Source organism: Alosa pseudoharengus, unplaced genomic scaffold (assembly GCF_046254945.1).
Source record: "Alosa pseudoharengus isolate Yale_2024_CS ecotype anadromous, Long Island Sound unplaced genomic scaffold, YU_APseudo_1.1 YU_APseudo_1.1_scf_13, whole genome shotgun sequence".
In the NCBI taxonomy this organism is placed as follows: domain Eukaryota; kingdom Metazoa; phylum Chordata; class Actinopteri; order Clupeiformes; family Clupeidae; genus Alosa; species Alosa pseudoharengus.
In genome coordinates, this window is record NW_027468598.1 from 33,306,652 (window position 1) to 33,321,062 (window position 14,411).

Sequence of the window (14,411 nt, forward strand, 5' to 3'; positions counted from 1 at the left end):
TTTATCAGAAAAGATACGAAAATACATTTTTTACCGTCAGGGGATTAGAAGTGTCAGTTGATCTTTGATCAAATTTAGCTAGGCTATAGGAACAACTCTGACATCAGAGGAAATCAAACTATGAGCGCGACAAACAATTTATTGTCTAGCCTATAGGCCTAACAAAGTTGGACGCTGGATAGTTAACTATCGTGATTTGAATAAGAAAACTGATTTAACTTTAATATTATAACATTATAGATGAAGATATATGTAGTTTTTTTTTAAACCACAACAACAAAAACACCAGTAGGCTACAGGCGAGAAAACCATGCTTAGCTCACAGTGACTGTGGGCCTATAGGGTAGGCCTAAGTTTAAATGGCAAAATGTTTAAAGACAGAAAACATTTCTAGATTCACACTATAGTAACATATTCTGTCTGTCCATCTTTTAATGAAATAGGTTTGCTTTGTAATCAATATTTGTAATCAGCTACAAGGATAGGCCAGCATTCAAGTCCCGTTGTAATGCATGGGAAAACGGAACCCCAATTCCCACAATGCATTGCTACATAGTTGTGTAAGTTTCCAGCGTCTTCCAGGAGAAATAGTCTTCGGGGTCGCAGGCTGTTGTTGAGAAAACATAAAGTCTGGAAAAAAACTACATTCTCGTTAAAGTTATTAGCGACTTAACTCCTTCGGGAGGAAACGATAAGATTTTGTACAGAGACGATCAAAAGTTGACCAAAACGCTGTATTGGAGGGCTTCGAGAGCGTAAAAAGAAGAGGGGCCTGTCAAATATGTCCGCCTCTTCACAGGCATCTTCCAGGCGGCAATGGTGCTACCTCTGCGATTTGCCCAAGATGCCTTGGGCTATGATATGGGATTTTAGCGAAGCTGTATGTCGTGGATGCGTTAACTATGAAGGCGCGGACAGAATTGAGCTCCTTATCGAGACGGCGCGGCAGCTTAAGAGAACACATGTAATGCAGGATGGCCGATCGCCCGGCCCTCAGCCTGGTAAACACGGTCCAGGTGGTAAAGATGGCCCCATGGAAGGCGGCAGACAGCCGCCAGAGCGCTTTGAGAGAGCAAGAGGAGAATATGGGGTGCCAGCACGACTTCCAAATGGACTTCCCAGACTCGACGACGGGGTTCCCCAAGAGGTTAGTAGACAGAGCCCCAATGCAAGAAGCAGGGCTATGGTGAGCACTGTCCCACCTAACTTAATGGCACAAGGTTTAGTTGGTGGCCCACATAGCTTGCTGGCTGCTGTGCCAGGCTTGAATGCCAGGCCTGGGGCGGCCCCGCTCACCATCTCTGCCCCCATCCTGAACGAGATCAGCAAGCGTCAGATGCTGGGCATGGGCGTGGCACCTTTCATCAACCCCGAAATCGAGAAGGAGCTGAAGGAGAAGCAGCGCAATGCCGAGGCGCTCAACGAGCTGTCCGAGAGCGTCCGCAACCGCGCCGAAGACTGGGCCGGCCGTCCCAAGCCCCTACGCGACACACTGCTCACTCTCGCCAGCTGTTCGCCGTTCAATGTGCGCTTCAAGAAGGACCACGGCCTGGTGGGCCGCGTCTTCGCCCTCGACGCCAAGACGGGGCCCGAGACGGAGCTGAAGGTGTTCGTGGAGTACCCCTGTGGATCGGGCATCGTCTTCTCCAGCCTGGTCATGCTGGTCAAGCAGATGTTCCAGGACTGCCAGAAGGACGCCGGCAAGGTGATCACGTCGGGCTACAAGTACGTGGAGTACGAGAAACGCCACGGCTCGGGAGACTGGCGCCTGCTCACGGAGCTCCTCAGCGACGGCGTGCGCACCTTCAAGGAACCGCCCAACCCCGACGCGCTCCCGCAGCCGTACCTGGACGCCAGCTGCTCCATCCTGCCCACCGCGCTCTGCCAGATGGGCCGCCCTGGCATGTCGCGGGTGCGCCGACGCAAAGCGTCCCCCGAGCCGGACGGCGGGGGAGGTGGTGGTGGTGGTGGTGCCAGCGCAGCGGAGAGGCTGGCCAACGAGGAACAGCTGCGGCAGCACTGGGCGCTCAGCGGCTACCCGGGGATGGCCGCTCACATGGCGGCCGCCGCCGCCGCCGCCGCTGCCGCCTCCATGCCCAACAGCGGGCAGCCGCCGGCCCTCCAGGAAGCCCTGGCCAACATCCACGGCAGCGACCCCTCGCCAATCACGGCGCTCATGAACGTGGCCGACAACGTGGGCGGCACCGGGCAGTCCCCTAAGGACGGCCCGGCCGGCAGCTCCGGCATGCCCCACTCGGCCTCGGCCTCCTCCTCAGGCGCCGGCTCGACCCTGCGGCAGAACAGCGGCAGCCCCATGGCGGCGTCCCCTGCCGGCCAGCGGCGCCTGGCGTCGCGGAACGGGGAGCCCGGCGGCGGGGCGTCGGCGGGCGGCAGCAACTCGGGCCCTGCGGGAGCCGCCACCGGAGGTGCCATGCCGTCGGAGCAGGCGGCGGGCACGGGCGGCGAGGCCTCGTCCGGCGCTGGCGGCGCCAACAGCAGCGCGCCACTCTGCTGTACCATCTGCCACGAGAGGCTGGAGGACACACACTTCGTCCAGTGCCCGTCCGTGCCTGGGCACAAGTTCTGCTTCCCTTGCACCCGGGATTTCATCCGCAGCCAGGGCTCGGGCAGCGAGGTGTACTGCCCCAGCGGAGACAAGTGCCCCCTCGTGGGATCTAACGTGCCCTGGGCCTTCATGCAGGGCGAGATCTCCACCATCCTGGCCGGGGACGTGAAGGTGAAGAAGGAGAGGGACCCCTAATGCCCACCACTGCGGACACAGGTATGGTTGCTTGGGCCAGTGTGCCAGAATAAATAAAGTTAAATAAATATCTATGTAGATAAATAAAGTTTATATTATCACATTGATAATTGACACTGTACACGGTACACGGCTGTACACTGGACTTGGTGATATGGGATTGGTGAAGGGGGGGAAACGCACCCAGGGACTTTTTTTTATCTCCTTGTGATGTGAAGAATGAGAGGAGATGTGGTGGTATGTTCTCTACAGGCTTCTGTGTGTCCAGTTGAAGTGTGTTCATTGTTTTGTTTTTCTTTTCTTTTCAGGGTCCAATTCCTCTACCAAGTGAGCTGCAGCCTTGAACCCCAAAGATGCTGTGACTCTACACAGCAATCAGCACTGAAGAGAAGCCGTCAATCAAGCAGGTCCTCTTCCTCACAGCCAATCACCCTCCACCCCCCCATACCCCCCCCTGCCCCCCCCCAAGGGTGGTGTCTCGATGATGCCCAATCCCTGATCAGGTCTAAGAGGAGACCACCACCTGTAGGGTAGCCCTCTTGCCCCACCCCTAATATGTTCTTATTGCCGCCCAAAATGTCAAGTCTATATGTAGAAATCTATTAGTGATTTTGTATCCTCAAATGCATAGGCAAACTATATATAGTTATAGGCTGTATGAAAATATATTATAATTTAACCTTCTTGTCATGTACTCTGCCCGTTGTCACAGAGCAGCCTATGTCTTTCGCCAACCAAAAATTGCACCTCAAGGACGGACTGTCAAATCTCACTTTGAGAATGAATGCTGACATCACTGAATGTCCCTATAGACCCAGTTAGGCTTGGGTTGTGGGGAGAAAGCCTGTGCTTTGTAAACAAAAACAACAACAATGAGAAATGTTGAGGCGAGGTGTACTGCTAGGCAGCCACTCTCGCCTCTGTTATTGCCTACGCTGACTAAAGCCGGCACGGCAGGAACATGGGGCTACCACATGCCGATAGCCCTCTAAACATGAATAAGTAAATAAATAAATAAAAAGATTTAAAAAATGCTTTCACCATATCCCAGCCACGCCTATTTCAAATCCAGCATGTACAATATAAATCTGTCTTTATATTTGATATACTGTATGTAGATTGTAAACAAAAAAACATCAAAACATCCCTTTCAATGGTTCTAGAAGTGCAATCTCTAGTTTTGATACTTCATACGGCTTTAAGTACCACTAAGTATAAGTGAATAGAAAACCAAAGATAGATTGTTGCAGAGATCGGTGTATAATACAACGCTGTAGCGTATATTTTTGTGGTAAAATGGCTTTTTATTTCATTGATAAACAGGGAAGTATATGGGAATCACCTGTTTCTGTCCCGTCAAGTGGACACAGTAGATTGTATGACGCTCACCCAGGTGATTATATTTGTATTGACCTATGATCCTTGACCCAGTGAAGTTGAGATCAACTACATACTGTAGGTGTGATGTTTGGTGAAATGTACAAAAAAAACTGCAGATGTAATAACATTGTTTTAATTTTCTACAATTCTACAAGGTCCAGATATATATTTTTATTTCAACCGTATGACATGTCTAAAGGCATACTTTCCGAGAAAGAAAGTTGCCAAACTTTTGCTCTTGAAATTTTAGTTTAAAGACATTTCTTGAGTACTTTTTTCATTTAATGACTTTTAAACTCCTGTACTGTTAAACATCTGATGCCCTGAATATACAATATGGTAATGTATATGTCAACGTACCTACTCAAACACTTAATTCTGTGTAAAATGTTAAATCTGCTTTTGTGTTAAGGCTACAATTATATTTAAATTAAAAGTATGACAGGCTTTTGACAATCCTTGAATAAAGACGGCCCAATGTCCGTTATGGCCAGAAGTCAATGATATGACTCGTGTGTGAATTTCTGAAACTGTACTTGAAAAGATCAACAGATCCCAAGCATACTCCTATGAGCAAGCAACACAGTGTAGGAATTGGTATACATCCCCATGGCATTGATTTTCAAACTTACTAAGCACTTACTTCCCTTCGGCTAAAGTCGGGCCGCGTTCGGGCACCCAGTGCGTTTAAAAGTGACAAAACGGGCCGCGTTCAAACACGGCACACCAAAGCCACCAATACCTAGTGCAACGCCAGGTCTGCGGTGACGGAGGAGAGTGATGGATGCCCTTCTCTGGATTATGAGTCAATCTACCATCAAAATGAGTTTGAAGCCATTATGGTCAGGTAACAAATACTAATGTTGCTTAAAGGTGCCATGTGTAAGAATTGAGATAAAAATATCCAAAAAATTAGCTACACGCATCAAAAGAATGAGAAAAAATAAGGGTGATGATGTCATTAAAAAAATGACAAGGTATAGTGCTGCAGAGATATCAACCTGAATTAGCATGCTAAATTACTAGCCACAGCCCGACAGGTGTCATAATACCAGTTTTGGCCATGGGAGGCGGTATGCGGGCAACATAACCGCCAGCCAAACTGCAATACACGTGTCTCGGTTGTTACTCTAGGGTAGACCAACTCACTTTCTGGAGGGACTGCCCCCATCTTTTATGGAATGTGGAGTATGAATTGATTTTTTGGCGGACATTACACATGGCGCCTTTAAAGAGCATGTGTGGAACTTGCCAATATCCAGGAAACAGTTCTGTAGATGGTGAACTACCAAAAAATGAATCCAATCAAGATTTAGCTGAAATTACCATTCAACTTCCTTTTCATTGTTTTTGCCTATAAAGAGAGAGTGAGAGACAAATATTAGTTAAATTAATTAAGAAAAGTAACTAAAACACAAAACCTATATGTAGTGAAACAACCTAATTTGCATCCTAATACACTAATTGCAGGTTCCGTATGTCTTACCACTCTTGCTACTTGTATGGTGAGCACTTCAAGGACGTTTGGATTCACTACCTACCAGCTGATGAAACAGTGCAATCCCATATGCCTAGATGAGTAAGCTATGCACGTTTGATTTGATGGTAAAAGTAGAACTCATGTAGAGAGTAGGCCTACATTGATTAAATACCACTCAAAATCTAAAATAAATTTATCTAATGTTTTGTAAGTTATCCAATGTTTTCAGTGGCTTTGGACATAAGTCTTTGTTAAATACCTTAACTATATAACTAGGCCAATGGAATTTTGGGAGGGAGCTATACCCCTGAGCCCCATACTCAATTTATGTACTTTGGTGTTTATGTGTAGTTTCAATGTACAAGGTCTTGGTTGGTGTGTTTGCCTAAGATTAGTCACTTGCAGAGAGCCACTGCCTATAGGGACATATATGCAAAGACCTCTGAGGTTTTTAATCATCATTATCGGTATAGAATGTCTTAGTGTAGTCTATCATGGTGGACATATTTATCAGTGTTTATTAACACGTTAATCGCTGTTCTTTACCGCTATGGGCTGCCTAAACCCTCGACCTCGCCTTCGCCCTTAGTAAAATGCGCTGTCGTTGTCCACATTGTCCAGTAGATGGCGCAGTTAGACCGCTGCGGTGGTATCGGGGACGTGACGGACAGAGACGACTGAAGAAAAAGTGATTCCTTTTTGGGACAAAAGACATTTAAACTCTTACATGTGATGTATCTTCTGTAATGATAATCGATGGGCAGACCAGGCCTGTGCTGTCTATCCTTTGATGTCGTAGGAGTGACCTGCAATGATTTTTGTTCTACCAGCATTTAATAAAGATTGCAACGTGTGTGTGTATATGTATATATAGGTCTTTGCGCATATATATATATATATATATATGTTTCAATTATCAGTGAAATTACAATAACATTTATGGAAAGCAGAATGAATAGGCTTCCCCACAAGCTACCCTCTTATTTTACTGATGTAATGGTGGATTTTTATCAAATATTCTTCGCATATTTTTCGCAGGACGTCTATTCAAAACGCCATTTATCCCCAAGGGGCACTTTCATCATTCACTCGTTTTCCAATTTGATAAAGCTCACTTAAAGCAACATTATACAGAAATGTTGGTAGATTCGTGCTCGGTCTGACTGGAATTAAACTGTTTTAAAATAGTGGCGCATGGTGGAAAAATATATATATTATACATTTACAAAATTGGAACTCTTGCTCGTCACCCCTGGTAACACAACCCACACATCTTGCCGAATTTTAAATCTGCAGCTTCCTCCATTAGTGTCAGCCCATTAAGACCTATTGTTAACTAATTATTGAGGTGTTAATGAATGGTGCGTCGGCGCATTGGCATTAGAACTGGCCGCGTCTGCAGGAGGACGTCGTGATGTGTGTTCCAGAGGTCATTCTTAAAGGCCCCAACGAATAATGAGACGACGATGTCTCGCATGGTGGGAACCAATATGTTAATGTAGGATGGCAACAACGGGCTCACTGATAAGTGGAGGTGGCCACTGCGCTGTGGGAATCTGAAACAAGTCGGCGCCTTGAAATCTATCTTCGTGTTGGTGGAAACAAATTCGGTCAAAAGGAAAACGGGGACGGGAGGGCTCAAATAGGCTTTATATAAACCCTAAAGGTGATGCTCGACCTTGGTAGGCCTTCAGTGTGGACTGTTTGGAGTTCAGCACAGGATCCACAAGACTTTGCACATCCTGTTATAAGGCCAAAGATGAAGTGACAGCTTATTGGTCCGTTTTCTGTTGCAGTCCATTCCCATGTCTGAAAAGCACTGAAGGGAAGAGGGGGCTGTAAACTAATTACACGCTGCTGTGTATTTTCCCACAGAAAGTGTTAATGGTCGAATCTATTAGCCCGTGTTGACAGCGTCTTGCAAATCGCCTACGTGTTGGACGGCGTTTGCTTAGCAATAGGTGATAGATAGCGCTCGAAGGACTGCCACCATTGCATGATCAAACTTAATATCCATCATCATCCATCATTTTTATCATTATTATTATTATTATTATTATTATTATTATTGTGCGTGTGGTTCTATCATTGAGATTTGGATGGATATTGGTCTATCTATGTCAGATAGACACGCACAGGGATTGGAACTTGCATCTCACACGCCCGCCAGAGTGATTTCCTTGCTATTGCTCAGTTAATCCTTTCGACCACCTGCGTACTAATCAGTTACATCTCCATTCATTAGCAATTAGGAAACGCATTCACATTCAGATTTTACTGTCTGTCCCGCAGAAAGAAGATGTGTATTGAGGAAAGTGACTGATAGAAACACAGTAGCCAAGGCTGTGCTATTACGCATAAACCATAAGTGTAGTATCTCCCCTCTTATTTTGTTGTTTGCCTGTTTGTTATTTGGCTTGTTTTTTTTTTTTTTTTTAAATAAAACTTATGTATTTGCTGAAAGCTTGTTAGGCCTAGCCTACCACCCTACATGGATTGTAGGTAGATTCGACATGGCTATCCAAAGGATTTATGAATGTTTTCTGTACAAATGTTTCATAGCCTAATCGATCATCTATTAATACAATATGTATAGGAGATTATTATCATAATCATATCATAATCGAAGAGTTATGTAGTGGTTACGTCATTTTAAAATGGTTGTCCCAACGTGAAAGATTATCAGCGAGTCATCTTTTGCAAGAGAAAATGATTTTGCGTCAGTAGCCTTACACATAGGCTAAATGTTACTGTGTATTTTTATATAGGCTAAATAATATTGATATGATCATATTAAAACATCCACCGAAAAGGGGGTGACAGGACCAGCCAAACTGTAATACGGTTCTCATAAAAAAAAACTGGCATAAACTCATAAGTCGTTAGGAGATTTGCTTGTAGGGGCATGTTTGGGTGTAGACTATTCTGTGTTCCGTTGAGTTAATTGAAATGTGGAATGATATTAATCTCATTCAATATGTGGTGTTACAGGCTATATTTCATTCCAGCCATTTACAACCCTATCGTTGTTAATTCCGTGGAAGTGATAGCCGAGGGGATCTAACGACTTCGGAACATGACACCTTGACAAGTTTGCTGGTTGACCTCCCACTGACGAGCTTAAGTCCTGACAGGCTTAGCCTAGACGCTGTGACCACATCGGAGCCTGCAGCTTCAAACCGTCCATAACCAGTACAAGACATCTAGCCTACATGAACCATTCAAACGGGGGAAGTCTGAAGGCATGATTTACTACTTGTCTGATGTAACAATCCTGTTGCAACTTTCGAGATTTTCAGTTGCCTATCATAGCAGTCAACTAGGCTAGGCCTAATTCTCTCGATAGGCCTACGTCACGTCACATTGTGTAGCCTGAATAAAATCGGTTTCTAGTGTGATCATAAATGAACGCATTTCAATAAATGTTTTCATCATTAAAAGCGGTGATTAAGAGGGGCTGACGTTCAACGAACAGATTCCTTTCTGCTGTCAGTGGTAGCCAAGTCAAGCCAATCCAAGCCAAGTGCATCAGTCTCCTTGATAAAGACGTTTGGCCTTGAAAAGGACAGGGTGTCTAGTGTAGGGGATGCTATTTCATCTGGAAGTGTCTGTCCCGGGCCAATATACAGAACACCAGGGGGCAAAAGAGACCATTTAGACCTCCTTCCTGAGTCCCACGCCGCGGTATTCAAATGGCTGCATGGGCGGGCACTCACCTGCGTTTTAAGGGCTGGGCGTCTGAGGTTCGCACTGTACTCGCTCCATAGCTAACAGTCACCAGCGCTCTCTCGGTCACTCTATCACCGCAGCGCTTAAGAGGAACCGTCACGGATTTGTACTAAATATCTCAAGGGAATGTAGGCCTATATTTTTCCATCACGTAAATTGTTACTTGACAGAAGAATTTAGAAGCAATGGAGAGCTGAAGAAAAGAAGTCATAACAACTTTTTTTGAAAAGCTACATTTCTTGTTGTAGGCTATATAGACAGTCTTCTCTTCCAGGACTGTTAACTTTTTAATTCTTCATTTGCGTGAAAACTGGAATCTCATAAAATACTGGATTCTCGTTCAGACTGTTCATTGGAAGTAAAAAGCCTCGAGACTTTGATTCCTGAACCGAAATATATATATATATATATTTTCCTTGGAAGAATTTTGCTGTATAGTAATTTCACCTATTTAAGGTTTTATTGGGGATGTTGAGCTCGGTGAAGATGGAATCTCACGAAATACCAGACTGGAATGCGTTCTACAGTGAACCGAGTGAGGTAAGACGTTTAATTTTTAACAATACATATGGTTAGTTTCATCTCCTGTTTATGAAAGGTGAAAAAGTTTTACTCGCGACCACAAATTAAATATACAGGAATTTATTGAACTTCCCCTTACATGTTTCCCCGAAATGTTTGTAAGAGCTATTTGGTTCGATTTTTAAAAAGCATCACTCGTAAATGTAAAGCCAAGTGAAGATGAAATTGTAAACTTACAATAAATTAAAAGTAAACCAAAGCAAAAACTTCAATTTCCACAACCGAAAACCATTTTCTCATGTGTGTCAATTCATTTTACGCACATTGGACACGGCAATTTACTTGTGTCAGTCAAACCAACTCTGAACCTTCGGGCAATTTTAGACATCCTCGAAATAAATAGGTTGTCCTCTTGTATTGATCATCTTCTTAACAGTGTGTATAGAACAACAATCTGCTAATCCGCTTGTATTTTTTTCACAATGAATATTTTGCAAATATTTTTGAGCTCCTGAAATTTGTAAATAATTGAGAGAAGTAAACCATTTTAGTTACACCATTTGCTCTTCTTTTCGTTTTGTACATATTTTTTATGTTTTGTTAAAAGATCATTTAACAAAAAAACTCACTTTTTAAGGCAGTGGGCGTGTATTTCAGTGATAACACAACTTTTCACGCGAAGCTCTTTACGATAACGTAGCCCACAGCAGTCTTTCAACATACTTGTGTAACACTACTTCTAATCAGATTCTCCTTCACATCTCACAGTGTTCTACAGATCAATGCCGTATTGATTTTTAAAGATGAATTTATCCCAGTCCTAAATGTTTTGATGTAGTCATTAAAATGTTATCAATATCATTATAACCAGCAGTGTAAATCCTCAATGTTTTCATTCAAAACTAAAATAGATAGATAGATATACTTTATTGATCCCTAGGGGAAATTCAAAATGACTATTTTCAAGGTAAAATTATAACAAGCTAAACTGAACTCACTCCTTGTCTCTTTCCCCCCTCAGATGTACTCTTCTCCTAGTGCCATGAATTCCAGTCTGGGCGCCATGGGAACCATCAACAGCTACATCAACCTGAACTCAGCCGGCTCGGCAGCCGCTTCCATGAACATGGGCTACCCCAGCCCAGGCCTGAGCAGCAGCCCGCTGACCTCCATGGGCGGCGGGGCCAACCACATGAGTCTGTCCCCCGTGCCCACCTCCCTCAACCCCAGTTCCCTCACCCAGCTGGGCTCACCGGCCTCCTCTCTGGGCCCCCTCTCCCACTACCCCAACATGGGACAGCCGGTCGGCCAGCTCAGCTACGCCTCTCCCAACTCACTGAGCCGCCCCAAGGATGTGCCCAAACCCTACCGGCGCTCACTCACACATGCCAAGCCGCCATACTCGTACATCTCCCTCATCACCATGGCCATCCAGCAGTCCGGCAACAAGATGCTGACCCTCAACGAGATCTACCAGTGGATCATGGACCTGTTCCCGTACTACCGCGAAAACCAGCAGCGCTGGCAGAACTCTATCCGCCACTCGCTCTCCTTCAACGACTGCTTCGTCAAGGTGGCCCGCTCACCCGACAAGCCCGGCAAGGGCTCCTACTGGACCCTGCACCCCAACTCGGGCAACATGTTTGAGAACGGCTGCTACCTGCGCCGCCAGAAGCGCTTCAAGATCGAGGACAAGAGCGGCAAGAAGGTCTCCGGGAAGTCTCAGGAAGGCGGCAGTGGCGGCGCCAAGGGGGGTCACGGGGACAGCCTCCAGGAGGACCACAGCCCCGCCACGGGCTCCGAGGGCGCCGACTCGGCCCACTCGGACAGCTCGCACCCGGGCTCGTCATCCGAGGACCACCACCACCAGCAGCAGCAGCAGCAGCAGCAGCAGAGGAGCCTGGTCCAGCTGGAGTGTCCTCCAGCCTCGGTGGTGCAGGGCTCCCCAGTGGCCATCCCGTCCTCGGTGTCGTCCTCCATCGTGGCCGGCGGAGGCGCCCACCTGCACTCCCAGTCTGTAGTGGGCAGCGGCGCGCACCTCCTGCAGGGAGGCATGCAGCACCTGGACCTCCACAACGACCCACTGAAGTCCATGGACCCGCACTACAACTTCAACCACCCGTTCTCTATCACCAACCTCATGTCCAACGAGCAGAAGATGGACCTCAAGTCCTACCAGGACCAGGTGATGGCCTACAACGGTTACGCCGCCTCGTCGCCCGTGGCAACCAAACAGATCTACGACCCTGCGGGGCCCGCCGGTCTAGATTCTGGTGCTTACTACCAGACCCTGTATAGCAGGTCCGTGCTCAATGCCTCCTAACCCCCCAAAAGGCTCTCACAGGCTCTCGAATCAAGAACTTAGTGACTTTTTTAATAGAAAAAGAGGGGAAAAGGGGAAAAGAACTGTCCTACGGACCTCACAGGGGCCAAACAAAATGGTGGCCGCCACTCTTGTCTGTCCTGTTCACGCCGAGCACGAGAGAGACGGGTTCACAAGTTATCAGCTGATAACACACGGCAGTGTCGCCTGTAAATTCACAGGAAGAAAAGAAAAAAAAAAAAGACTCCCATGCTGTGACACGTACAGACAGACACAGCCCAGCGTTTCCCTTTCACCCCTTCCTCATCTCCAGCGTCATACTGGATTGATTCTGTTTTTACGCAAGGAACCTCTGGACCCCGTCTCAAAGGATAGTCATTCCACACCGTGTTAGTGCATTTATAAAAGGACTCATTCTTGTCCCAGAACCCTAATATCAGGGCCAGGGCTTTTTTTTTTTAATGGAGGGCATAAGGAAATGGTCTGTTCGGCATGTGCATAGTCTGTATATATGTAGAAATGAGACGGTAGATCTGCGTTTATTTATGAAGGGAAAATTTTAATATATCTTGTACAGTGCTGTGATGTAAAGTTACAAAAATGTGATAATGGGATTTGTCTTTTTTGGATTGTTTGGAAGGGAAAAAAAACATAGTTCAGGTTACTGCTTACTGCAGTTGTTACTGCATTACAGGGAAATATTTCTTGTGTTACAGCCTAGTCATCTCTCTGTTTGTAAACTACATTTAATTTCTCTCTCTCTCTACCCCTAGAAAAAAAAAATACAACTGTAAAAAGGATATGTTGTGTACTTGGTTTATTTGTGGAGAAACGGAAGGAAAAGAAATCCTCTTACCCTAATCAGAGTAGTTTATTTTGCCTGTGTCCCTAAAAGATCAAATTTTCAAGTCAGTCTGAAGTAACTGTGGTAAATGTTTGAATTTTTGCTTTTTTTTTTTTTTTTTTAATCTTCAAAAACATTAGTTTCAAATGCCCCGAGCCTCAGTTCATGCGACGTTGTTTCTGTATGTGTCATGAGTCATATGGTCAGGGTAGGTCGGGGAGCAGAGTTACAGTTGCCTAGATAGGGATAACAGTTACCAAGATAGGCAGGCGATGGGAATGCATTAGAGAGGCATTTACATACAAAACTTTGCACTAGAGTTCCCACTGGTCTTGCACAGCTAGGAGGATGGGGGGGGGGGGTGGTTACAGGGAGCGAGTTTCAACAATGCCATGTGACTAAGGCTACCTCTCTCTTCTGACCCAATTAAAGAAAAGAAACAAAAAAAAAAAAAAAATCCTGACAGACTGAAAATTTGCTCCCTGTGACGACGTCAGAGGATCAGACTAAACTGTTTTCTTCTGAAGATTTATGGGCGTGAAGCACCAACACTGTTAGATGACACAGGACAAGAAGTCTAGTTGAGGGACAGCAACAGCAACAAACCAAAAGGAACACTTCTTTTTTTTTTTAAAGGAAACCAAAATTTCAGGTCACAATTAAAATTATTTGATGCTATTTAGTTGTGAGAGACTATGTTTATTTAACTCAGCTTTTCCGTGGAGCATATGTGTGTTAATATATGTATTGTTTATGACTATATAAGGTGGACATTGTATGATTTTAATGTTGTGGTTTGGATGTCGGATTTTCTTTTCTTATTAAAAAAAAAACTACAAAGAATTCCTTCTTGGTTCTGTGGTGTTTCCTCAGCTTCCAGAGGCTGGTGTTTAGAAGGGAGTTGTCTCTGTTAGGCTTTGAACGATACTCTGATACTTTTACCGATGTGTAGCTACAAGTTGGTTTGTTTATATGCTCCTGTGTGTGCGTGTGCGCTCCTGTGTGTGTGTGTGTGTGCGGGCGCAAAATGCATGTTTGCCTGCGTACGTCTATGTGTATGTTTACACGAGTGAGTCTTTGATGTGTTGTATGTGTGTGTAAGAGTGCAACTGACATTCATTCAGTCTACTACTGTTTGATGGAACATGACTTGACCGTGAAAGGTCCAGTTAAAACAGCGTCTTTGATATCAAACAGTGACTTTGATATCTGGCACGTGAATTTCTCCTTGCATACACAAAAGCATTTGTCCGACTCATGCCAGCCATCTGAAGGTAGACTAGTCCAGGAGAGCTATGATAATAATGATAATGATGTGGTGGTGGTAGTGTAGTGTTTAAGGAGCTGGGCTAGCGTGCAGTAGCCTGAAAGT

At 45.3% G+C, this 14,411-nt stretch overlaps 2 protein-coding genes across 2 annotated transcripts; both read left to right on the top strand.

Annotated features, from left to right (window-relative positions):
* Window positions 1–567: 567 nt before the first annotated feature.
* On the top strand, window positions 568–4,642 carry irf2bp1 (interferon regulatory factor 2 binding protein 1). Its single transcript, XM_076282882.1, has 2 exons — window positions 568–2,782; window positions 3,070–4,642. The coding sequence occupies exon 1, from the start codon at window positions 782–784 to the stop codon at window positions 2,759–2,761; it is 1,980 nt and encodes a 659-aa protein (XP_076138997.1). The 5' UTR covers window positions 568–781; the 3' UTR covers window positions 2,762–2,782; window positions 3,070–4,642.
* Window positions 4,643–9,394: 4,752 nt separating this feature from the next.
* foxa3 (forkhead box A3) lies at window positions 9,395–13,841 on the top strand. The gene is made up of 2 exons (XM_076281631.1): window positions 9,395–9,890; window positions 10,894–13,841. Exons 1-2 carry the CDS (start codon window positions 9,819–9,821, stop codon window positions 12,193–12,195), a joined length of 1,374 nt encoding a protein of 457 aa, XP_076137746.1. The 5' UTR covers window positions 9,395–9,818; the 3' UTR covers window positions 12,196–13,841.
* Window positions 13,842–14,411: the final 570 nt, after the last annotated feature.

Excerpts from the sequence above, each read along its gene's own strand:
- irf2bp1 (XM_076282882.1), top strand. The coding sequence starts at position 782 with ATGTCCGCCTCTTCACAGGCATCTTCCAGGCGGCAATGGTGCTACCTC.
- foxa3 (XM_076281631.1), top strand. The coding sequence starts at position 9,819 with ATGTTGAGCTCGGTGAAGATGGAATCTCACGAAATACCAGACTGGAAT. Across the intron at positions 9,891-10,893 it reads TCTACAGTGAACCGAGTGAG|ATGTACTCTTCTCCTAGTGC; the intron begins GTAAGACGTTTA and ends TTCCCCCCTCAG.